Source organism: Genypterus blacodes, unplaced genomic scaffold (assembly GCF_046128005.1).
Source record: "Genypterus blacodes isolate CSIRO-AG114 ecotype Tasmania unplaced genomic scaffold, CSIRO-AGI_Gbla_v1 ptg000017l_1, whole genome shotgun sequence".
Taxonomy (NCBI): Eukaryota; Metazoa; Chordata; class Actinopteri; order Ophidiiformes; family Ophidiidae; genus Genypterus; species Genypterus blacodes.
This window is the reverse complement of record NW_027466831.1, coordinates 212,109-237,500: the sequence shown is the minus strand read 5'-3', so window position 1 is coordinate 237,500 and position 25,392 is coordinate 212,109. Positions and strand designations below refer to the sequence as shown.

General features: G+C 42.1%; 3 protein-coding genes across 8 annotated transcripts in view; all 3 read left to right on the top strand.

The window, feature by feature from the left end:
* dgkab (diacylglycerol kinase, alpha b) overlaps positions 1 to 9,270 on the top strand; it is a 9,779-nt gene extending 509 nt beyond the window's left edge. The window contains exons 2-24 of the mRNA XM_076141325.1: positions 782 to 891; positions 1,589 to 1,665; positions 1,766 to 1,910; positions 2,171 to 2,245; positions 2,358 to 2,407; positions 2,488 to 2,562; positions 3,216 to 3,332; positions 3,423 to 3,540; positions 3,667 to 3,755; positions 4,348 to 4,458; positions 4,561 to 4,659; positions 4,754 to 4,804; positions 5,101 to 5,174; positions 5,326 to 5,400; positions 5,475 to 5,560; positions 5,643 to 5,732; positions 5,826 to 5,986; positions 6,187 to 6,251; positions 6,361 to 6,451; positions 6,565 to 6,745; positions 6,895 to 7,015; positions 7,252 to 7,312; positions 7,950 to 9,270. Of these exons, the coding sequence (XP_075997440.1) occupies positions 819 to 891; positions 1,589 to 1,665; positions 1,766 to 1,910; positions 2,171 to 2,245; positions 2,358 to 2,407; positions 2,488 to 2,562; positions 3,216 to 3,332; positions 3,423 to 3,540; positions 3,667 to 3,755; positions 4,348 to 4,458; positions 4,561 to 4,659; positions 4,754 to 4,804; positions 5,101 to 5,174; positions 5,326 to 5,400; positions 5,475 to 5,560; positions 5,643 to 5,732; positions 5,826 to 5,986; positions 6,187 to 6,251; positions 6,361 to 6,451; positions 6,565 to 6,745; positions 6,895 to 7,015; positions 7,252 to 7,312; positions 7,950 to 8,030 (2,166 nt within the window). The 5' untranslated portion in view covers positions 782 to 818 and the 3' untranslated portion in view covers positions 8,031 to 9,270. The remainder of the gene's footprint in view (positions 1 to 781; positions 892 to 1,588; positions 1,666 to 1,765; positions 1,911 to 2,170; positions 2,246 to 2,357; positions 2,408 to 2,487; positions 2,563 to 3,215; positions 3,333 to 3,422; positions 3,541 to 3,666; positions 3,756 to 4,347; positions 4,459 to 4,560; positions 4,660 to 4,753; positions 4,805 to 5,100; positions 5,175 to 5,325; positions 5,401 to 5,474; positions 5,561 to 5,642; positions 5,733 to 5,825; positions 5,987 to 6,186; positions 6,252 to 6,360; positions 6,452 to 6,564; positions 6,746 to 6,894; positions 7,016 to 7,251; positions 7,313 to 7,949) is intronic.
* A 1,774-nt stretch (positions 9,271 to 11,044) lies between these two features.
* LOC142991265 (putative nuclear hormone receptor HR38) lies at positions 11,045 to 16,734 on the top strand. 2 transcript variants are annotated; one of them, XM_076141330.1, is made up of 7 exons: positions 11,045 to 11,212; positions 12,582 to 13,411; positions 13,626 to 13,755; positions 14,012 to 14,175; positions 14,313 to 14,515; positions 14,597 to 14,775; positions 14,891 to 16,734. In XM_076141330.1, exons 1-7 carry the CDS (start codon positions 11,086 to 11,088, stop codon positions 15,151 to 15,153), a joined length of 1,896 nt encoding a protein of 631 aa, XP_075997445.1. In that variant the 5' UTR covers positions 11,045 to 11,085; the 3' UTR covers positions 15,154 to 16,734. The 2 variants fall into 2 exon arrangements, with proteins under 2 accessions (XP_075997445.1, XP_075997446.1); XM_076141331.1 differs by having other exon boundaries at positions 12,563 to 13,411.
* Positions 16,735 to 22,462: 5,728 nt separating this feature from the next.
* Positions 22,463 to 25,329, top strand: LOC142991173 (uncharacterized). Of its 5 annotated transcripts, none has more exons than XM_076141202.1 (7): positions 22,463 to 22,647; positions 23,169 to 23,306; positions 23,426 to 23,530; positions 23,629 to 23,763; positions 23,843 to 24,189; positions 24,294 to 24,476; positions 24,602 to 24,941. In XM_076141202.1, exons 4-6 carry the CDS (start codon positions 23,652 to 23,654, stop codon positions 24,462 to 24,464), a joined length of 630 nt encoding a protein of 209 aa, XP_075997317.1. In that variant the 5' UTR covers positions 22,463 to 22,647; positions 23,169 to 23,306; positions 23,426 to 23,530; positions 23,629 to 23,651; the 3' UTR covers positions 24,465 to 24,476; positions 24,602 to 24,941. The 5 variants fall into 5 exon arrangements, 4 of the variants coding, with proteins under 4 accessions (XP_075997317.1, XP_075997316.1, XP_075997315.1 ...); XR_012960869.1 differs by adding an exon at positions 25,189 to 25,329 and having other exon boundaries at positions 22,467 to 22,647; positions 24,294 to 24,816; XM_076141201.1 differs by having other exon boundaries at positions 22,467 to 22,647; positions 23,244 to 23,306; positions 24,294 to 24,941.
* The last annotated feature ends 63 nt before the right edge of the window (positions 25,330 to 25,392 follow it).

The following is a 25,392-nucleotide window of genomic DNA, read 5'->3' as shown; positions in this document are numbered from 1 at the left end:
CTTTCATTTAGATACAATGTGTCATCCTGTCCAGTAAAAGAGCTTTGCAGTTCTACTACAGGTGGACGGTGAATTAAAGCCAAACTCAGTCATAAGTAAAATTGTAATAACGACTTTTAGCTGGTTAATAACTCATAATCCTGTCTGATGGGTGTCCTGTTTAAAAGGCTCTGCTCTTAATTGATGACTTTTGAATTGTTTTGCTGCATTCTGAGCTGCAGAATAATCTGCTGTCATAGAACAAAGTGCATGGGTTTGGCACAACCAGAACCCCTGCAGACTGCTGTTCTGTTATCAGTCACAGCTTCATGGAGTCACTTACTCATATGGTCATTTCTTGTTACAAAACTTCACATGTTTACATATGTGTTCATAGATATGTTACCAACATGCCGCTGCTGTTTCTATGAGTGTCATACAAATGAGTTGATCAGTTTCTAGCTACAGGCCTAGACATGTATGACAGCAGATCATCTAAATCACTTACTGGGTAGATTTTAAGAGTATATGTGAGGTCATCTCATTGGAATATAGAATATCTCATGATAGATCAGCTTATGGAGGCTTGTTCAGTTAGAAAGGACACCCCAGACGGCCACAACACCAGAAACTAGACGCTAACTGGGGCGTGTTTACCTTACTACCACCATAACTTAAGCGTGGAATGGAGGCAAACCAGTTCAAGAGTGTCACGTCCAAACCTCCTACGATGGAAGTAAGGTGTGCTCCTCATTTCCCGGCTTTCTGAATGACAGGCTGAAGTTAGTGTGTGTGTCTCCAGATCACACCCTGACTTGGATTATTCAGCCGATTCAGGCATGGCGTCATCCGAGGACAATGAGGGGTGTCTCACTCCTGTGGATTTCATCCAGCTGCAGCAGTACATGGAGTGTAAGTTTCACCTGTTTTCCATCACAGTGGTTCATCATAAACAATGTTACTTGTATGTTGGTACTGAATGTAAGACACACAACTCACAGCTACATGAAGTGACAAGCCTGATCAGTGCTGAACCTCTATCCTGATCAAAGAGGACAGCAGTAGGAACACAAAATCATTCCACATTGTTCTCCAGAGGATCCCTCTCTATCACAACACAAAAACGGAAACAACGGCTAATGCAATATCTGATAGACCTAATGTGAACATTAGACATAAAGAGGTGAAACATTCTGTTCTCAAAAGCTTTAAAAGAAACGGAATGGTCCTGTAGGCTTTTAGTGTTTGGGAATACTTTGTGTCATGGGGTAATGGACGAATGGATAATTAAACCTGCATCTCTCTCAAGCCCGGCTGTGTGTAGAGAGTTGTGCAGCACTTACAGCAGGACCCAGACCCAGATTATAACGCCCATTTGTAAAGCTTAGATTCAATTTCCTGTTTCAGCACTCAGGAACTACGCTTGATGATGATGGCACTAAGCTTGTCTGCACGTCTCGTCACGCTCGCAGCACACAGACCCCCCACACATCCACATTAAGTGTTAATGATATTAGGGTTTTATTATTGTTTGGCCCGGTGGGTTCAATCATTTTAATAACCATAAACGCCTCCGACCTGTTTGACCTTTTCAACGTTCTCCTTGCAGATACCAGCTTGAGGGTGAAAGATGTGATCAAGGAGTTTCACACTGGGGGTCGACTGGCCAAGCATACGCACGCAGATGTGAGTTATGTGACAGCACCAATGCAAAGAGAATGACACACATACACACATACACACATGTTTATCCACACTGATGCTGAGTCTGTTTTGTCCCCCTCAGTGTGTGGATGCAGAGGGGTTTTGTCTCTTCCTCAAGACGTACCTAGAGGTGGAAGACTTCCCGGAAGATTTGAACCAACGACTTTTCCGTTACTTTCAGCCAGTGGATAAGGATGGATCTGGGAAGAGCTCTTTACCCAAAGGAGGTACGGCTTCCCACCAAGTACAATGCATACAATTAATATTGATGTGTATAGAGGAAGTCAAAATAGGAGAAAGTGTACTTCTGTTGGACACTGTGCCCATCAGATACGTCTTCAAGTCACCAACATATACATTTTTACATTTTCTATTACTAAGTTATGCTTTACCTTTAGATATCAGACAGCATGTGTTGTTATATAAACCTCAATAAAACAATTAGGTGTGTTAGTTTGCTCAGAGTGTCTGTATGTTTACCTTGCAGGTGGAGTTTTGCTCCGGGACATGTCCTGTTACTTCTCCGTGCTGGAGGAGGGACAACCAAGAGAGAAGCTGGAATGTGGGTATCATTTGTTGCTTTTATGAATCCCTGTTGAATGAAAACATTCATTTGAGAGCATCAGAAACAGTGTTTACATCAGCAACTCTCTGTTGTTGTTGTTTCTTTACAGTTACTTTCAAACTTTATGACAAAGATGGAAACGGACAACTGGACAGTTCTGTACGTACTCACAGTCTGTAATGAGTTTGAGTGATGGGTGATGATGATCAGGCTGTGACTCTTTGTTCTTTATCGATCAGGAGGTTGATCGTATAATCACCCAGATGATGCGGGCTGCAGACTACCTGGGCTGGGACGTGACTGAATTCAGACCAGTATGAAACTTCCTTTTAACAGGGTTTTCCTACTATTATACAGCTTTGAATGAGACACTGGCACTCTTTTGCGTCAGATGACTTGACATATGAGTGTGCTACAACAATTATGAGTGTTCATACCTGTTTGTAACACTCTCAGATGAAAGATAACTGACGTCATAGAGGTCTTGGTAAGACTGAGGTGCACCCACAATTTCGTGATCATCCTAAATCTGGCATAGAATAGCTACAAACATTTTGTATAAAAGGTTTTATAATATCGACAAGACTCAAGGAGAGTGATACACCTTTATTTACTTTCAGTTTCAATTGTCGAAGTGATGTGACTTGGGAGGGAGATGATACATAAGGAAAGTTCAGAGAATATTGATAAAACCATCAGGTCGAATGATGATGTTAAATATTACATAATTATTATTTGCACAATAAGTGAGTGGAACTGTGGACAAAATGTGCTTACAACAAACTCATTCGTTGATGATGAGATGCAGCACATTTTGTAGAATGAACCACTTGCGGTAAAAGGGAGTTTTGATTCCTTCACTTATAAGGTTCTAAAACTTCAATGTCAACGGCAGACAGCCAGCCAGCAGTGACAATAACACACTCTTACAGTATTTAATCCAACAACAACACACTTGTCTGGCCAGGTGCTTCAGGACATGATGACTGCGTTTGACGTGGATCACAGCGGCACCGTCACGCTTGAGGAATGGCTGAAAGGAGGCATGAACAATGTGCCTTTACTGGTGCTGCTGGGACTGAAGGTGAAAGATCAATAACAAGAAGTACAATAATCGGCTTGTTCCCGTTGTTGTCGCCGTTCTCCAATGTGTCTGTGCTCACTTTGCCGGCAGATGACAGAGAAGGACGGGCAGCATATTTGGAGGATGAGGCATTTTAACAAGCCGACCTACTGCGGCGTGTGTCAGTGCATGCTGCTCGGCCTGGGGAAGCAGGGACTCTGGTGCACCTGTAAGAGCTCACAGCCGCCACCAGGGGGCAGCCGCTCACCTCATACCGACCCAAATGACTGGAGAACTCAGCGTGGAGTCGTGATAATTGTAACACATTTTCCCCTTTTCTTTCCCCTCCCCTCAGGCTGCAAGTACACTGTCCACAATCAGTGTGCCAACAAGAATCCTGAACCGTGCGCTCGAACCTTCGTCAAAACCAAAAAGGAGATAGGCGTAAGGAGCACAGCGTTCCTTCTCATTTCCTGTTTCCTCTTTCAGTGTCTGACCAGCTGTTTTTCATCTACTCTCCTTTTTGCTCATTTGCATTTTCTAGTGAATTTGTCAGAAAATATACTTTCTAAGTCCTGCACACTGTCAGTAATAACACAGCAATACATTTTACAAATTCCCATATTTTCCTGTGAAGTTGTCAGTTGTTGTTGCCAGTGTGATTCTGGGAATAATCGATCTTCCCTAAATAGCAATCCTAACTTCCTAACAGCTGCTTTGTGTCCTGTGAGCAGGACGTGGCCAACTTTTCCTGGGGGACATTCTGGATTTTGTTGATCTTTTTTTGTGTACCGGAATAGCACACACACAAGAATAGTCTTGTTTTGTCTCATCTTAATATACTCACATTCATGGGAAACATGTTCACATAGCTGAGTTGAAGCGCAAACAACGTTTCTTGAGCATTCCAAGTGGGATAATATGTGAAAACAAACACAGATGGAGGAGGTCACTTATAGCAATGAGATTCAGTGGATGCAGAAGGAGTGAAAGTTATAATAATCATAATAATAACAAAGGAATGATACTGTTGCAGGTACCAGCTCATGGTTGGATCAGAGCCGACTGTAAATCCACCAAGTGTCACGTCTGCCACAAGAAGATTAAGACTCTAACAGGCAAACATTGTGTGTGGTGTCATGAGATGGTGAGGATTGTGTGTGTGTGTGTGTGTGTGGGGGGGATGTGATGCACTTTCACTTCTTTTTTCCTTTGAATTTCCTTATTCTTTCCTTTGTCCCTGGGTAAGCGTCATGACGGCTGTATTTCCTCTGGCCCGTCTTCCTGTGACTGTGGGTCCCTGAGAGATCACATACTTCCTCCGTGGGCCATCTATGCTGTCTGCAAGGTCGAAAGACGTTCTTACCACCACAGATAGACACATAAATTAAGCTTTGGCTGGTTTTCTATTCGTCTGTGTGTCTTTGCTTTGTGTCTCCCAGGAGGAGGACACCAACCTGCTGAATGTCACCCCAGACGGCCACATCCTGCAGGTCTGTTCTGCTCAAATCTCTTGTCCCTGCTTCAACTTTACGCCCATATATTTCCTCTGTAAGATGCCGCTCCAATATTATGTTCAAACAAACCACCTACATGTATTGCTTTGGCCCAAACATCCAGTTTGGGCCATTTTCATGTTCGTTTTTGGTGCATTTTATGTTCACAAGGCCACGCTTTTGTTTTGTAGCCTGGAAAAAGGCTGAGTAACGTTGGCATTCTATCATTTTATGTTGAATTGCTGGAATATGTTTTGTCAGATGTGTCATTCACGCCATGTGTTTTTCTTCAGATTGTTCCAGTTCGAGACATTCACCCTCTGCTGGTATTTGTGAACCCAAAAAGTGGAGGAAAGCAGGGTGAAAAGTAAGAACGGCAGTATAGAATCGCTGTCTTTAAACCAGTATTGGGGATTATTGTCGACAATCCGAGCAGGGAAATGGAAAGGAGCGGTAAACATGCAGTGCTTTGGTACTCGAGATCCAGCATTAAGAATATGTTCCCTGTTTTATTCCAGAGTGCTCAGAAAGTTTCACTACCTGCTGAACCCACGTCAAGTGTACAACCTGTCCAATGGAGGTCCTGCTCCAGGGTACGCTCCCTTACTCCTTATCTATGGGGTCTCTTTCCACTCTCTTTGCACTAATTTTGAGTTTCTTTCTCTAGATTACATTTCTTCCGCAACCTGCAAGAGTACAGGATCCTGGTGTGTGGAGGCGACGGCACTGTCGGGTGGATCCTGGACGCTTTAGGTACTGCAGGACCTCCGTGGGGTTAGAGAGGAGAACAAAGCCGTGATCTCTTAGGCTTAAAACCCTCTATCTTTGATTTCAGACAAAGCGGAGCTCCAGGTGCGTCCTCCAATTGCAGTCCTGCCTCTGGGCACTGGGAATGACATGGCTCGCTGTCTGCGCTGGGGAGGAGGTAAAGCACCAAAGAAACACACATTAAAACCACTCAGTCATTGTTTTTGTGTCATTCCTGACATACCCGGGTTTCGTTGCGTTCCATGAAAAGGGTATGAGGGAACCGATTTGAAGGAGATCCTGAAGGAGGTGGAAGGAAGTGAGTTGGTGCCGGTGGACCGCTGGCAGATTCAGGTGGTCCCAGATGATCCCACTGAGGCCGGGGACCCTGTGCCCTATGAGATCATCAATAACTACTTCTCCATTGGAGTGGTGAGTCAAATCCTTTAAATAAACTGGGGCAGATTGTGCAAAGCTTTAGAAATAATATTTCGCCATTACAACTATTTCCAAGTCGTTTTTTTATACATTTTTTCGGAGGTAATTTCGTAAGACTTAGAATACTGCATAATCCCTGTAAGCACTTTAACAATATGACTCAATCTGACTGGATGTGTGTGTCTGTGGAGCAGGATGCCTCTATTGCTCATCGTTTCCACTCCATGAGAGAGAAGTTCCCTCAGAGGTTCAACAGCAGGTCTGTGAACTTGGAACATTTTTCTAGGGAATAATATAGCAGTGTATTTGATATCTATGTGCAGTTTAGATCTGTAATAATTGTCAGTTTTGTCTCCGTTGTCTTACAGGATGAAGAACAAACTTTGGTATTTTGAGTTTGCCACTACTGAGACCATCTTTGCCTCATGCAAGAACATCAACGAGTGGCTCACAATTGAGGTGAAGACGACTGTTGGTTCAACCTGCAACATTATTATTACACTTATTGTGCCAGAACTACATCTAAACAGCTTTGTTGCCTTCTCCTGCCCCGTTTGTTCTGCCTCCAACAGTGCTGTGGAAAGGTGCTGGAGCTGAGCAGGCTGTCTCTGGAGGGCATAGCTGTCCTGAACATTCCCAGCATGCACGGCGGCTCCAACATTTGGGGCGAATCGAAGAAGCCCGATAATGTGTCAGAGACGAAACCCGCCGAGGTCATCATTGACCCTGAAATTCTTAAAATCAGCACACAAGGTGAGACTTTTGCTTGACAGACACGAATTGATGACTTCATGTTTGCCTGGGTGTAGACGCCATCACCATGTCTGTCTCTTTCACGGATTTAACGCATCAAAGGCATTGATCGTGATTTGGTTGTGTGTGTTCTATCCCCCCCCCCCCAGATATGAGCGATAAGCGTTTGGAGGTGGTGGGGTTGGAGGGGGCCATAGAGATGGGACAGATCTACACTGGACTGAAGAGTGCTGGACACAGGCTGGCACAAGCCTCTAAGATTACCATCAGGTCATCTACTTTAACATCCGACTGTATGATGCAATCCAATACAATAGGATCAAGGCGTATTTGTTGAGCCAAACAAACCCTTTTCTCACATACCGCACTATTCTAAGCTTCACAAATGAAGAGTTTGGGCTATTGTGTCGGATTGCAGTTCCATGTCCAGTCTGATTCAAACAGACCCACATTTTGACAGTTTATTCACAGGCAGGTACTTAATTCTCTCTCTTCCCTGTGTGCAGGACGATCAAAGCCTTGCCCATGCAAATTGATGGAGAGCCTTGGATGCAGCCGCCATGCACTGTAAGCAGAATCAATTTATTTACATGTAAATGTAGTCATTTGGCAGATGCTTTAATCCAAGGCCAAAGTGTCGATTTGAATACAACACAAAACAAAGATGTAACCCAGAGAGAAGAAGAGTAGGTGCCAAGAACTTGAGTTCTACTGGAACAACAGGACATAGGAGATAAAAGGCAGAGCATGAAGGAGGTATAGATAGAGGGGGTTTATTTTATTGTATTTTCCATTCTTTAAGTAGGTAGGTGTTAGGTATGAAGGTGTTGGTGTTGGTTCTTAAACAGTTTCTTAAAGACAGACTGGGAGCCAATGGAGGGATATGAACAGCCCAGTGCTGTGTGCTGGTTTGGGGTGGTTGAAGACCAGACGAGCTGCCGCATTCGGGCTCATTTGTATTGGTTTGAATGCACATGCTGGTTGACCTGTCACCAAGACTTTGCCTTTGTAGTCAAGACGTGGGATGACAAGAGTCTGTGTCAGGACCTGTGCCATGAACTCTCCTGTTGCTAATCATTTTCAGCTGTTTAATTGGAACTTATTCAGTACTTCCGAGCTCTGATTTGTGATGAATCAACTTAAAGGAATTTGAGCAGAATGAAATCGCATTATTAGCCAAATTGACATGTTTCTCATTTCTTAGATCTACATAACTCACAAGAATCAAGCCAACATGCTCATGGCCGCACCGGCGAAACCATCTGGCTTCTTTCACCTCAAGTAGAGTCAAAGCTTCATGTGAGGACGCCTTCACAAGCGTAGGATCCTGTGTTTACGTCTGTGTGTGCAACCTAAACAGAATGGCCAACACTGTTCTTAACAAGTATTGTATAAGTGTTGTGTATGTCTTATGTATTTTGCACTTAACCCTGATGATGTCATTTGTAAGCATGAAGAGAGCATCGTTAGTTTGGTCGCCCCCCTTTGTGTGCCAACTTAATAGATTTGCATCCATTGTTCTTTTGTATGTTTTTTCTCCAGAGTTTTCTTACCTTTTTTGTTGGTAATGTAGCATCAAATGTAGTTTCATCTGTAGTTCATACTTCATCATTTCTTGAAAGGACGATCAACACAAATTCATTGAATTGAGAACCAAATACGAAGTTGCCAAAAGAAGACGCATGACAATATGTGAAAGAAATATTGTGAATGTTGGGGGAAAAAAAGGATTCTATTGAAATCCCATTCTATTTTTATAGTGAAGTTTTTGTGTTGGTCATGAATCAGTTGATGCTTGCAGGATTTCCAACCCGTGTGTGAAGTTGTGTTGTCTTTTGCCTTTGTGTTCATCTTCCAGCTGCCATGTCTCTTTTTCATGTCTCTTTTTCAGTGTTATGTTGACTTTTATGTTAATTTAAAAGGATTCTTGGTGTCAAGTCATGTCGTCATGTGTCACATGTTATATTGTGTAATTACTTATCACACAGAGACTGTTATTGTGCTGTTATATCTGAGCTTTTCAAAACTGCATGTGTGAAGGTGTGACGTCACAGTTTCAACACTGGACTGTCAAGATTTAAACCTTAAGAAGGATGACATAGCGGTTATTACTTATACATGTATACATGCATACAAAATGTACATGGTGAAATAAATCCCAGATTGTATTTCGATAACATTTAATTACAGAACATTAAACTAATTATGATGTATTACTGTATATGTACTTATCCTACTGAGTATTCCCACTTTTCAATGGTTTTATTCCTGTCTTTGCTTGTGTATGTGTGTGTGTGTGTGTGTGCGCGCTCACACACACACCTCTGTGCAGTCTACTTTCTACCTACTTTCTATTCTATGTGAAGGTTCATCTCGGTCATCCCAGCATTGAGATGTGCAAATCACTGGACAATGCTGCTCTGATATCAGTCCCTCAGCCTTTCCCCAAGCCATCCCCAACCACAAAAACAACATGTTGCATCATTTCTGTATTCTGAAGTGAATAAACGTCACTCTTGATGTTCTGCTTTGGGGTTTATGTCAGTAATATCAACAGAACGCCTCGACAATAACAGCTTATGTCTGTCTCTTACTTAGGTTATCCCAGAACCTTATTAGTTTGGATTGCAATGGCACTTTGTGGACTTTGTGCATTCACTGCTAATGCAAAAAATAAAATATCAATTGACCTGATGGTGGAGCTGTAACAACAAGAGTTAAATTTTGTCAACTTTGGAAAAAGCCATGATCATAATCTTGTCTATTACAGGTTATATGTCAACATTGAGAGAAGAGGTCATGATTGAAGGACATCAGATTGAGTTCACACTTGGTGATCAAGTTACAGTAAACTTGCAAGTAGTTACAGTAAACTTGCTTGTTAGGGCGCCTAAATATAAACTGAACCTTACTACAGTCAGTTGATTTGTTAGAACCTGATATTCTTAATTATTCAACCGGTCTAATGTGCCAAACTGTGAGTGTATGGTGTAATGGTGTAATGTGTGTGTGATTACTGTAGATGTGTTTATGTGCCTGGGTGAATTAGAGTTGGAGAAACAAGATGTCGTTAATTCACATCCCACCATAAACACTGTGACGCAAAACAAATTGTTTGCATGTGTTTGCGTGTGTGTGAGTGAGTGTTAGAAAGAGATGCTGTGTCTGGCCCGGTGTCCCTCAAGGAGGCCTTCATCCACTCAGTCACATTGGCTGCAGCTGCTTCCCTCCGCAGGGACTAAAGCCTTCTCACTTTGCTCATCTTTAAAAAAAAGGAACTAGTGGTTTCCTCAGGTCGCTTCTTATACCCCTAAGAGGTTCAAGTGTATGTTGGCTTACTTGTCAGGGATGAGTTGTGACAGGTTTTAAATTATGCTTATATTGTCACTGACAAATGGAAGTTTGCAGCTGTGGCTGTGAGTCAGTTGCCAGTGGCGATGACAGTAATGAAAGGGTGTGGTTGGCAAAAACTCAAAATCAAAGTATTGTAATTGTTGTATTGTCTGTCAGAATGAAGCTTTTATTGTTTGGGTTTGGCTTCACCCCATTTCAGATGGCCGATAAAAGTGAAATGATCATATTGACGATTTAATACAAAAATAAGAACTTGGCATTATAAGCCAATTGTAGAGGTTTAAGGTGAAAACCATGAAAACAAATCTCAATTTACCAATAGAACACACTAACTCAGACTTACAGCTATACGTTATTGATGTTAATCTGATGCTATTTATATCAATATTATTATGATCAAACTCACAAATAGCAGATCAATTTATGTATGTAGGTCACATTGAGACAAACGAGGAAAATCTTCATTTGTTTATAGAATTATAATATGTGGGGCACTATTATTACGAAACCTCTTACATCATTCTGGACCCCGGTGAGTGTAACTGTAAAATCAAGTCCTGTTATTATTCTTTATAATATAGATCAGAAAGGCAACAGTTAATTATTCAACCTTTCCGTGTTTTGAACCGTTTTGTGGCGTAGTAAAAGTGTATCATCATTACGTTTCCACTCATAAAATGTCTGTGTTTTTATTTTTGGCATATTTTATCCCGTAATAGCCCCACGTGAGCGCGCAGCGTTGTTCTTCTATTTTTAGAACAGACGCTCCGCCGCCTCTTGCGTCAATGGAATCCCGAGCGTGCGTAGACGGAAGCACGTCGGCGTGGAAGCGTACGCCATTGGCTTGTGACCCGGAAAGTTTCCACCGCCTCTTTCACCATATATGGTCAAAGCCACGCCTTTTGTCGACGCAGCCAAATATAACAAGAGTGTATGGTGCTGCTCGGGGCTTTGCTGTGACCCAGAGTGAGTTTGTGAGTGTGTGTATGAGAGAGACTGTGTGTGTTTTAAAGTGTGTTTGCGGACCGCAGCTGGCAGCAGCTGGAGCAGGTGACACTGATGGAATAAGGCGAAAAAGGAAAACTCCATTATCCGGATACTTGTACGAACCAGGTAGGTCAGAGGGGATTATTTTGTTTATTTGTATTTACTTACTCAAATAGTTCGGTTCATCCGTGACGTTAGGTTCATGAAGGCTGTGTACAAGCAACTCTTGTACACAACATTTACATTAGCATCTTTTTAAGATTATTATTTTAAAACTTTGATTGAAACGTGGGTTTTAAGGCGCCAGGTGTGTCTCAGACTTCAGTGTTTTATTGCAGAACTAGAAAACTCCATGAAGCTTGCAGTTATGTTGGAACCCCCAGGACCTTAAATATTACGGGGTTTACAAAAAGTTTTTATTTTGTCATTATTCAAAGCTCCCAGTACTACAACTGCTTGGACTACAAACTAATTTTCTTTTCCCAGTATTATCACCAGTCTGTCTTTTACATCTACAAAGACTTCAACATAGCTTCACAATGTCCATGTTTTATATTTCACATTATATATTTACTACTGACTTTATATTTAATATCAAGGTCATGGCACAATAAGTATACTGCACCAGTTATAGCTAATAGAACTTGTGTTTACATTTCTGTGTATATTAAGACCTACAAGCTGTACACAACAGGCTATAAATCACATATATAGTTTCACTATAGTTTCACAAAAGAGCTCAACAACTTCTCTGAAAGTTGAATATTGTTCACCTCAGTACTGAAAGAATGACTTGGAGAGTCACACTCTACAGTCCCACAGAGAATACACGCCCATCCACTCTCACACACACACGCACACACCTTTCCCACTTGAGCTGGCATTACATTCAGCCACCCTGAAACACAATCTCCTGCAGTCGGCGTGGCACAGTCCTCATGGAAGAGGGTTGCCCTCCACTCAAGGAGGCTTTTAAGCATTAACAGCCAGTAAGGCGATATGTGATTGCTTCTTTGGACCACCTTCTGCATTTTCTGAGGGGCACTGATAGGCCCTCATGCCAGTTAAATGGCATTCATGGAACTAAGACAAAGTGAATTTTTGGTGTTGACATGACTACCATTTTATTTTTGATCACAATCTGAGCTGTATTCAGCAATAGTTCACTTACCTAACTACATTTATTTTTTGAAGATATTATTATTAGACAGTTAATCATTGATTTCACCTGTTAACCTCCAGATAAAGGTTTTGTTTTGAAGGTCCCTGAACTATTATATTTGCCTAAATTGTAATACTGCAGAAACAAACAAGAGTTTGTGAATGCTTTTACTTTTTACCTTTCTTTTTATTAAACAAAACCACAACATTTATGCAAAGACAACCTTATCAGAATTGGTAATGCAACATTTGTTTAGCAGGAAAAATGCACAGTGCGTTTACACTGAGTAACATTTGGACTTTCATTTTCACCAGTTGCTGTCCTCTCTCCTAGCAATGCCCTGTGTGCAAGCCCAGTATGCATCCCTGCCCCATGACAACTACTTCAGCTCCGACTGTTTGAATCCTGACCTCAGTGCTAAACTGGTGATGGACATCAGTGGCCAAAAGGACCAGCTGTCTGCATCTTCATTGCCCAGCATCAACACCTTGGTGGGGAATGGTTACATGGGGGAGTTTGATGCCTACTCCTGCAGGATAACCACATCTCCTCCGGCCTCTAATGTTTCCTTCAGCCATAACATAGCTGAAAATGCTCAGATGCAGAACCAAGCCTTCAAGCTGGACGATCTCCAGGTTTATGGCTGCTACCCAGGTTCCTTTGCTCTCAACTGCCTCGATGAGACGCTGTCATCCTGTGGCTCTGACTACTATGGCAGTCCAGTCTATGCTGCAGCTTCTCCCCCTACACCTGGCTTTCAGAGCCAGTCTGCACCTGTGTGGGACTCTCCTTTCAGCCCATACTCTGTAGCACCCCCATCCACAGTGGCTGATAAGGCCGCCATGGCTCAGCAGCTCTCGTTTTTCAGCTTCAGCCCTGCGACGGAACAACATTCTCCTCTTGGGCAGCATCAGGAGGCTCAGCCAGGCCAGGATGACCCATTCTTCCTGTCCCCTCAGCAACACGTCTCTCCCCTTCACTGTCCTTCCATGTCCATGGAGCTTGGAGCTCTGGAGAGCACCAGGATGGTGGACGGAGGAATGACGTCTCCTAAAACCATCAATCCCCCAGCCAGTGAGGGCTGCTGTGCAGTATGTGGGGATAACGCATCCTGTCAGCATTATGGAGTCCGCACGTGTGAAGGCTGCAAAGGGTTTTTTAAGGTACTAATTCACATACACAATACAAACAATACACCTAATTCACCACATGGCTAGAAGACATAACCACATAACCACACAATTTACGCAATCAGCCACTTATTTAAATAGTAATATTCAACATGTACAGACATTGCTTTTTAATCTTGAGTGCAGATATATTCATCTACGTGTGCATATCTATCATTTACCCCCTTATTTTGTTCTTGTTTGACAGAGAACGGTACAGAAAAATGCAAAGTATGTGTGCCTGGCCAATAAAGACTGCCCAGTGGACAAGAGGCGGAGAAATCGCTGCCAGTTCTGTCGCTTCCAGAAATGTCTCACAGTGGGGATGGTCAAAGAAGGTAATGCAATGTCAGACTCTCTTAAAGCTTTCAGTGCCTTATATACGATGAAATGATACCAAGGTTTCTAATGACAGTCTTGGGAAACCAAAGCTCAGACTGACAGACATATGTAACCAGAGCTTTATAGTGCCAGCTGTAGAAAAAGGGAATCTGACACTGATACAGCAGTTGTTTTTCGCTGTGTTTGGTGCCATGTGAGAATCTTATATGTGTTCTTCAAGCGCTCACGTACGCTTTGCATTCCCTCCCGCAGTTGTTCGCACAGACAGTCTCAAAGGGCGCCGAGGCCGTCTGCCCTCAAAACCAAAGACGGTGGCCGAAGCTTCTTCCACGACACCTCACGTCAACATCATAGCTTCTCTTGTCAGGGCCCATCTAGACTCAAATCCAACCATTGGAAAGCTGGACTACTCAAAGGTAAATCTCAAGCCTACACAGAGTTCCTTTGTATTCTAAGAGATTGGTTCCAAGTTACTACAATACAAAAACACAGAGTACACAGAAAGCATTTAGGACAACAGTCACCTTCACTCTGCCCTTGACTTTGTCCTCAGTACCAGGAGACAGTGGACAGGCTTTCAGAGAAGGAGGACGCAGGTGACATCCAGCTCTTCTACAACCTGTTGACCGGTACTTTGGAAGTGATAAAAAACTGGGCTGAAACCATCCCAGGATTCACAGACTTCTGCACAGAGGACCAGGAGCTGCTCCTTGAATCTGCCTTTGTGGAACTCTTCATCCTCCGCCTGGCATATAGGTACGCCACAGTTAAAGACACGTTAACAGCTAATTTCCACCGGATTGCTGCGATTGTACTGACGTGTTTCCAACCGTGCAGGTCAAATCCAGAGAAGAACAAGCTGATCTTCTGTAACGGCGTGGTCCTACACCGATTGCAGTGTGTTCGTAGTTTTGGTGACTGGATCGACTCCATCATGGATTTCTCACACAGTATTCACCGCATGAACTTAGACATCTCCTCGTTTGCCTGCCTTGCAGCACTTGTTATCATTACTGGTAAGACTTTGTGTTTGCTTCTTAGTTTGGCTTTGGATTTTACTTGTATGTACCTTATTCATCTCTGTGTACAATATTGAACAAGATTACCCATGGAAATGTCTTGTACCCACAGATCGCCACGGCCTTAAGGAACCCAAACGGGTTGAGGATTTCCAGAACCATCTCATCACTTGTTTAAGGGAACATTTGAATGGAGCCACATCAGAACCGAGCCACTCCCATCCCATTTATCTGTCTCGTCTTCTGGGCAAACTCCCCGAACTGAGGACTCTTTGCACACAGGGACTACAGCGAATCTTCTACCTGAAACTGGAGGACCTGGTGCCCCCTCCGCCTATCGTTGACAAAATCTTTCTGGATACCCTGCCATTCTGAGAGAAATGAACACAAATTCAAAAGCTGAGAGAAACAAACGCTCAAAGGAGGGGGAGAACAAAACCCGAACACGAGGTTTTGACACTGAACTCCAACGCGGAACTTTGCAAAGTCTCACCACCTTCTATCACGCTGACATGATGAGTTGACAATTGTCGGTACTGTTCAACAAACCTCTTGAACATAATCAGGTTGTAAAATTACACGCTGTGCACACAGGTGTTGTGAAGGTTTTCTGATTGGACCTTACTCAGATGTTAGCCCCGCCCTCCCAGGTGCATTCAAGCGGAAAGGCAGGGAGACATCAATCAAACGTAGCTCGTCAACCAGAATGAGTGAAAACACCTGTGTGGGTTTATCAGGCTTTAAAATGGAAATTGAGTTAACACGGCGGAAATTACTTTATATAGTTTTGTGTGTGCATTTGTAGAATTACTTTATTGCTGTGTGAGAATGTTGGCTTTACTATGCAGCACATGGGTGGTTGGGTAGATTCAGTGCAGTGCTCATGTCCTCAGTTTTTACTAAAAACAGATGATACACTAATCTCTTAAAAGCACGTCTTTTTGATCCCACTAAGAGGCTTAAATCATTACATATGCAGGAATCACGTGCAGTTTCTCTTCAAAGTAACTGTGGTGTCGCACCATCCAGAGGAAAATAGTTCATTCATTTGTTTGTATGAGTAAAGATGCCTGTCGTCCTAATCGCACACCTGTGGAAGGTCTCGGACCAAAGTTTACTCTTGACGTAACCAGTTACAAACCTTAATGCCTTAAGTGAACCCATATGTACTGCCATAACTCTTACACTTTGCAGCTGTTGGCATGGTTACTGTTCCTCCATTTCCCTGTCACAAATATATATTTTTATTACAATAGAAATAAAATAGAAAGACTTGCTTATTGAAATCGCAAAGTGCCCTTAGATCACATAGACGCTAAGTGAATTCTCATTCCAAATATTACATCTAACGAGTCCCATTTATTAGTTTGATGAAATAATAATGTCATCATTGTTGTCGCAGTGAAGAAGACAGTTTTCAGGTTTGTGCCAGCTTTTGATTAAAGTGAAGAGTGTAACTATACTTGAATGCACAAACCACTCTAAGTGAAGGGCATCGATTGATGGCAAATTCAAATTGAATCAAAGACGTCGTTAACCTCCCTGTATCCGCAATCACCGATTTGTGAACATATTTGTTTTAGACTACAGAGGGTGAACTGATGATGTTTTACCCCAGTGTGCTTGAAACTGCGCCCTCTTTGTGTGTTTAACTTCTTAAAATGTGTGTTTTTACAAGTCTTTGCTACTGTCATTGGTGTCTTCCATATCCTCCTGAGTAGGTGCAGTTTTTTTATAGGTTGGATTTTTTTTTCATCTCAAAATTAATGATCTTATTATCTTAAGCATTTACAATGAAATGTGATGAAAAGATGAGCAGCTAAGAGGACTTCAGTGTTCACACGGGCAGAAGAATTTGTTTGTGTGTTCTTTGAACTGTAAGGGCTTTTGTAAAATGGTGCAGTGTTCATATTCGGAGGCAGAGAGAATATTTGATAATAAAAATTTTGGAAAATACAGTAGAGTGGAGTGATATGTGTTTGTTAGACACATTATATCTTCAATCTGATCACATTATGCCATATATGTTTTACAGATGTCAGCTCTTCTGTTATTAACCTGAAATGCAAAGAAATATGGAACAGCATCTAAATTGTTTGATTCCTTGTGTAAGTCAATGTTTTGCTTCCTAGACTTGGATATAAAGAATTCAACCTTGCCTAAAAAACACTAGAAATAATAGGGGCACTCATTGCAGCACATACCTCCGCCTAGACCCAAAATTCCTCCGATTAAGGCTCCACTGTCACCATCTGTCGTGGACAAAATGACTCTACCATTGTCAGTTCCAAAATCGTTGTAAGAATTTAACTGTTATAGCGCCACCATCAGGTGGACTGATGTTTCATTCTTTTGCATAAGTAGGGAGTGCACATGTTCACCAAGTTTGGTTGCAGCAGACGGGATACACGGGATACAGCACCTTATGAAGAATGAGCCACGCCCACTCTACTTTGGCAGCCAGTTATAGCAAAACGGTGAGGAGTTTCAAAAGACAAAAAAAAACAACTTATATCCGGCTTGGTCCAGATTTTCTATATGAAAAATCTTGTAACAATTGATCCAAAATTGTAGGAAGAGACACAAAAATCTTACTATGTGCAGGTTGTGTGTGTAGTTGTCTGCCAAAAAGTAAATGTGTTCCTTGCAGCGCCACCACCAGGCCAACCGGTAGGAGAATTGAATGTTCTTTCCTAGCATATTTTCAACTTGCCTACCAGGTTTCATGATAATCAGTTCATATATTTTCAAGTAATCCTGCTGTAACCTCCTTGGCCAAAAATGTTCAGTCAGCGCCCATCCTGCTGCAGCTTTCTACATATTAATTATGTGATGAGAAATGACATAATTTTCAGTGAGGCCATGTTCTCACACACGGCAACATGCATGATCAGAGCGAAGTCTCCACAGTGGCACTTTGAGACTGCAGCACAGACCGCAGTCAGTGGCTTGACACCCGATCCTACTGTACACCACGTTCCGGTCATCTGGATTTTGGTGTTGGCACACCGAGTGGAAAAAAGGGACAAGGGAGAAAAGCGGTGGAAGCAATATGAAAGCAAGCTTGAATGGTGATGTCCATTATGTTACAAAATGGCAATCAGGCTGCACACTCGCATACTGAAGGCAAACGCAGACGAGTGTATCGATAGAAAATGGATCAGACAAATGCAGCCAGTAAGAGAATAGCTGTGGTTGTGAATATCTCCTGCATGATTACTTTTCACATGGGCGTACCCCATTGGCACCAATACCTTTTTATATTAGACTGTGATGAGATAACTTACTGTCCTAGATGCACATTATATCCAGGACAGGTCAGACACTTTGCCCCGAGATGTAGCCCAGGCCAAACTCAAAATACATTTAGTGTCAGTTTGTCTCCTGTTTGAAGGTGCAGTGTTCCTGACACCGTCTTTTTCCAAAAGTGGAGCGGTACCATCTGGAGCTGCTATTGGCCTCTCAACTTGTGACCCCTGCCCTGACATGCAACATTCTGAACAAACTGTACTCACACAGTTTGGTCTGACCATGAATGTGGGGCTCACTTGTCACAGTGATTTGTCACACAAACATGCCTTTCTCCATGTTTCATGCTTTTCATGTCCAGATATGTGAGGGTGACACACGTCATGTGGAGGTTTCTCACCGAGACGCGTTCACTGTAATCCGAAACTACAGCACAGCAAAATCTGTGCAGCATTTTCTCACCGTACAGTATATAGCACCATCACACATGTTCACACGTCATGAGCTTTATTACTGCAATCTTTTATTTGGAATTTATTTGTTATGTTTCTATTGGTGTGGATTTTTGCAGAGAATCAAGCTGAATTCTGTGTAAACCCAAATATTAACTAATGCCTTGATTATTGGACATTAATCTTTGGTAGTTTGCCTACCTGCAAATTTCATGGACAATTATAAAATGATGGGGATAAGTAAAACGGATTTTTCCCAACCTGGCAACTCAATACTGTTTTTTATCATTGATGTACAACTGATCATTAAAGCATTCATATTTTATTTGCTATAAACTTTAATAAAAGTTACAAGCGTTAGAGAGCAGTGCCCCTTTTCTCTGAAGAATAATTTTTAGTGAAGTCGATGTCCGACTCATCTTTATGTCACATGTGTATGTGGGCATAAATATGTGTGTGTGTGTGTGTGTGTGTGTGTATGTCTGTGTGTGTGTGTGATAGAGCCTGATTGCTGTGGAGGATATTGTTCCAGAGGGAGGAAAGCTAATAGGTTTGTTTGTGAGGATGCTGCACCTGTCGTTCAATTGATGGACTGAGCTGTAAATAACATTGTGAAGCTGTTAAGTGCTCTGTGGGGGCTCCTGTGTTTCTTCCACCGTCCTCCTTTCTCCTCCACACACACACACACACACACACACACACACACACACACACACACACACACATACTTGTTTTCCGTGAGAGTCTTTTGATACTCTTTAAGTATACACAGGTTCAGGTGTGTAAGACGAGCCAACATGTTAATTTGTTTAAGGAATGTCTTCAGTGATGAATGCAGAGTTTCCCATGCTCATCCTTTGTGCACTCGTATGTATGCAGGACAGTCAGGATGTGTGTATGCGTGTGTGTGTGTGTGTGTGTGTGTGTGGGTGTGTTGCAGAGTGTGGAAACCCTCTGTGTGTGTATTTATAGCAGTCATTGTTGAGCCCACAGAACCCTCTGTAATTGGATCTGCTCTCCTACTAACAGAGTCCAGTGATAAATGAGTTGGCAGACGTCATTGCTCTTGCCATCTCTGTGATAACCGTACACCCCATATCACTGTCCTAAGCTTTTGTCGTCACAGGATTAAATTCATAAGTGAATTGTGAGCCTGCTGCATTATCATTCTAAGCAGAGTGAAAGAAGCGTCTGTTGGAAACCTGTTTGCTCTGTCTGCTCTGTCGTCTTTGTGTGCTTGTGTATAAGCGTAATATTTGCGCGGCTTCTCCCACGGTGTCCAACTTGAAAGGCTGAGGTCATGTTTCAAAGACTGATAATCACGACGATGCATCTTTTATTTAAAGGAGAGAAGAAGAAAAAAATATCATATCCAAGACTCATTTGTGCCGTTTGTAGGCTCAGGTTTCTGTTCGCATTTGGCAGCGTTTCTCAAACTGAGGTGAGTGTACCACTAGTGGTACTTGAGGCCCCCCCCCCCCCCTACTGTTGAAATTGAATGCCAGTACTGTCAGTGGGAGAGTATTCTTTTTTATTTAAGAATTGGATTGTTTTGTTGAAAATTGCCCAAATTATTTGAGACAGAATACAGATGTGATGTTTCCATTTAATGCTGAAGTGTTGTATGTCTTTCTAGAATTCTGAAGTTTACTAACATCAAAATCAACTATCAGTGATCAACATAGAGTGCTTAATATGGACTGAGGAAAGTTTGAAAGAGAATGAGGTAATGATAAAAAGCACTTCTTAATATTATAATTAGAGGTTAAGTAACTTTGAAGCATCATGATCTCATGTTTTTCCGATATGAAATAATACAATTTGATTCGAAAGTTGCCACATAAGGCAAGAAGACACAGCTGGAGATGTACATATTTCATCCTGTCTTTTCTAAGTGTGTGTGTGTGTGTGTGTGTGTTTGTGTGTGTGTGTGTGTGTGTTTGTGTGTGTGTCACTATGTTGGAAAGTTCTTTCAGCTCAGGCGGTGAATATGAGAATGTTACAATTATAAAACAAGATTGACAGGATGGATAGTGTTGCACGGCAGATGACAGTTCCTGGCTGCCTGCCTGGAAGTTATTCACAGCAAAGCCCATGCATCCACACCCACGCACACCCACGCACACGCACACACACACACACACACACACACACACACACACACACACACACACACACACACACACACACACACACACACACACACACACACACACACACTTAAGTTAGTCCCATCAGCAGGATATAGTGCAAGTGTTTGTGTGTGGGGGATGTGTGTGTGGGTATGGGTGTTCAAGGTCAGAACAAACCAAACCCACAGTGCAACCCAGCACACACACTTCCATAGGGGGTGGTATAGGGTGCAATGTACAGGACTTAATTTAATTGCATCAGTAAACATTTCACACACTCTGAGAGCTGAAAATAAACTGCATTCAGTCTTGGTATGCTTTGATTTCAACTGATACTTACACACAATATATATAACCATTATGAGAACATTTCTTGTACACCTGAGAACATCTCCATCATGTTTTCAGGTGATAAAGTTCGACACATGTAGCTGAATCTGCCTGCAGGTGTAAAACACAGGACTTAACAAACTGGCGTCACACAATGTACAAAGTTGAAGCTTTTTTTGTACCACAAATACATTTATTAAAGTCATTAAGTCATAAGTTATTATTGCTTACTATTCTTTGCTTAAAAAAATAGTTGTGCCGTACATTTGGTTTGTCATTATCTGTTTGTTGTGTCGCACTTACATTTGTCTGATTTTGTTACCACGTTTGTCAACACATTGCCCCTTTTGTACAGTTTAAACCACTCAGTGCCTTCACTCCTAGCAAGCAAGTACTACCGATAACAAAAAAAAAAGAGGTTGATTGTTACTTGTCATTACCTGTTCAACAGACAACAATTGTGCAGGAAAACAAGATGATAATAACAGAAGAATTACATGTGAGCGGCTATGAAGCAACGCGACAGAGACAGGGCTGTCAGAGTGTGAAGGATAAACGCTGTCCTGCACTGAGATCCCTCACACACACTTACGTAACATGTCTGAAGTAGAGGGTTGGCAACCTCACAGATCACAAGGTGCTGGCTGTGATTTAAGCTGTCACGGGTTGACATAGAGGGCAAATCTCCTGCTACTCATAATTGAAGGATGCCATGGAGCTTGTATGGCTCCCACATATTCCGCTGCCTTGTGGTGTTTTTCTATTTTTAGATCAATATCAGCCACATTCAGCACTTGGCTGAATAGCCACCTGAGACTAAGACAACACCTAAGAAAATACTGACATCACCACAGGCCAAGTGCTGCAAGTGAGTTTTTATTATGGGGTTATTTATGTATTTTTAAATGTATGGGTTTAATGTTTCAAAAGGTCAGACAGATGGAGTGTTAATCATCTTTAAAGCTCTGCATCTCATAACAGGTTTATGCACAGATTGAACCTCACAGTAACTGAAAAAATTAAATCTTGTTCAACACAAAGAAGACAGCAGACATGGCTGTGACCAAGAGGTTGCCGTGCATTGTTTGCACAAATATGCAGCTTTTACAGGTAGGTGCATTACTTTAGTTTCCTTCGTATTAAATGAATGGTAATGTAATTAATGTGGTTATTATAATATATATATAAGAATATAAAATGCTTTTGTAGGTAAAGTTTGTGATATCCTTTATATTACCAGTTTGATAAAATAGAATTTGAGATAAAATAAATCTTACAAATACATACAAATGATGGCATGGTGGTGTTTCTTGCAGACATTTCTCAGTTCTTCGTTTTGTTATATATCAGTCATATATTTCTGAACCTTTACATTTTTATTTGATTAAACTCTTTTAAACTTTTATTTTGAAAGCGGCTTTGTGAACCAGGAAGAAGTCTTTTATTTAGATTCATTTTACGTTGAACTCTGGTTAGTGTACTACGAAATTAAATTAAGGTTTTGTCCAGCTAACCTCAGGCTTAACACAAATCGATCTAAATCACGACGCGAACCCGCCTCACTTCTGATCGCGGTTTGTCGCCATGGTAACTTCAGGTGAACCTATTGCGGTTAAGTGAGTGACGTCACGTGGATTATTTTGCCCCAACACTTCCGTCAGTAGGTGCTTCCGCCTTTCCTACTGGGAATCTTCGCTCGTGCAGCTGTGAGTAAAAATCCAAACAGCATAAACTTTATCTTTATTTATCCCCTCTTATGTTATTGTTACGCTACTTTACAGCTGTTTTGCTTCTTGTTCCACGTTTTGAAAAGGAAAGAAAGCGAATATCTGCACACAACTATATTTACACTCATTCATTCATATTCGTTATTATTTTACAAGTAACATTTAGACGTAAACATGGACACAGAGTCTTGAAAAGTGCTTTAAATGTCTCCCCAACAGTTTGATAGATCTACACTTTTAACAGTTTAGTGAAAATTGTGCACTTTTAGAGGTCATTTTTGGTAAATGACACAGATTTAAACTGAGTGGGTTTTTGTTGTGCTGAACCAAACAGTTTCATCCTTCAACCAAACAAGTACAAACTGAACCAACTGGCTATGCAAAAATAAATCTGTCCTCTCGCCTTTTTAAGGTTTAATCTTCCTCTGTCTACATGAGGCGTCTTTCACTTCTCGGTTTTCAACTTCTGCTTCCTCATTTTTGACATTTCCTTACACAAGTCGCACTGTGGCACGAATGGAACAAATGATCGACAGCGTGAACATGTCGTCTTCTCGTGTATATCCGACATACAGCTAATTTCCATGAACCCCAGCTGGGAAGAAGCTGCTCCAACAGCTGTGATCCACGAGTGACTGGTGAGTCCTCCTCTGAGAAATTATTTTCACAGTCACAAATCTGATGTAGGCGGTGCTGGATAAAGGGTGCTGGAGTCTGGAATTAAACCCCGAGACGTCTGATTGCTTAACAATGGCAGGGAGGCTGTAACAGACAGAGGAGAGAGGAGAAAACCGTTGCTGTCACTCGGTAGACAACGGAGGAGGAAACCCGGTGCAGAGGGATCAAATGAGTGCATGACTGAGTGAGTAAATCAATGTTGCTGTATGTTCAAAGTAGAGTTGTATTATTGTTTTGTTCATTAAGAGTCAGAAAAGTACACACCTATGTCATGTAAACAAGCTGCCGGTCACTGAGCTGCTGCGATGGAGAAAGCGTACAAAGAGCTGTACAAGGAGTTTCTGAGCCTGAGGAGTCTTTGCATGAGACAGGCGACCATGCTGCACCACCTCACAACAGCTCTACAGAAACACAGAGGTCTGCATACAACACAATGTCAGCGCTCCATACGGAGTCAGTAAGGAGACACTGAACACGTCTACAACTCTGTCTGCAGGTGTCACTATTCCTCAGGATGAGCTAGGTGATTTGGTGTCCATCCCTGTGCAGTGCACCCAGAAAAGCCCAGCACATCTACTTGAGGCTCCTCAGCCACCAGCTGGCACAAAACACAACATCAGGACGCAGGGTGGCTTTGATCTCCTCCCTAGAAGTACAGGCACCTTCTCTGACCTGCTGGATGAAGATATGAGCAGACTTGGTCTGAATGTGCACAGTCAGAGGAAGGAGGCCCACGCCATCTCAGCCGCCCATCCCTCAGGGTGGCACCAAGCCCCATCCAGTGTCCCGCAAAACACGGCGCAAGATGCTCCTGTAGGTGGTAGGATGCCGCAGACAGCTTGGGTAGGTGTCTTTGGACTTCTTTGGACCGTGGAAACTTTGCAATCTTTCCTTGATCTTCCTCACAAACTCTCTGTGTTGTCTGGCGTCCTCTGTGTTCGTGTTAGATTACCAGGACAAATTGTCACTCCCCCTTGCCGGAAGTTCAGTCTGGCGGGATGTTGATGTCCGACGTGGAGATGCAGTCTCATACTTGCGAGTACTGCCAGGCTGTTTTCCCTCGAGACACAGCCACCACTGGAGGGTTCCTACGGCACCTCTACACACACATCACCTAGACTAACACACAGGTACTTCCCTCGCCTTCTGAGTTTGAACTGGCTGCTACATGAGCCTTCTGCCTGAGATAGAAATCTGGTGACCATGTTGCTTTCAAACCACAAAATCTAATCTTAAACTACCCAACGCATTACAGGTGACAGGCACAAAGACAGCGTACAATGCTGTTCACTCTTACCTACAGTATGGAGCAACTACTGGCAATGTTTAGACTAACATGTAACTAATAACACATTTATTTTGTTGTTATTGTAATTTGGGATGAGGAAAGGCCTGCTGATTCAACTTTTATTGTGAAGTTTAATTCCGCTTCCTGTCCACAGAAGCTTCTTGTTTACTTCGGCCAGGAAGGTAAAAGTTTGCTTGATTCTAATTAATTATTATAATAATTGATAAAAAATGGATGGTTAGCACTGTGACCGTGTGTTACTAATAGGATAAGTGGCTTTAGAGGATGTTAGCGTGTTAATATTAAGCCACAATATTCAAAGTCAAACATTTTCTCTTTTGCATTTATTATTGATTGTTTTTGCAATTGATAGATATCGATTTTGAGAAGGGATCATCAAACCTGTTATAATCCATGATAGAGAGATGGCATAAGAAGCATCACATTTATGAATGTTCCATGGAGTCATGTACAGCTGAATTTGTGATAAAAAATAAAATAAGAGTTCTTAACAGTGGTTTTGTTCTTTGTGTTCTTTCCCTCTGAACTTACAGGATTCTCTACAGAATCAACAGACATGCAGCACCGATACTTACATCTACTAAAATAGTGTGGGGTCCTCGGGGGTTAACCTATGATATTTAAAGTCAAACATGCTGTGTATCAACCATTCTGGTGATTTAAGCTTGATGGATTCTGTTCCTGTCTCTACTAGTGTGACATTCACAATAAACAAGTGCTGCAAAAATAGGACAAGA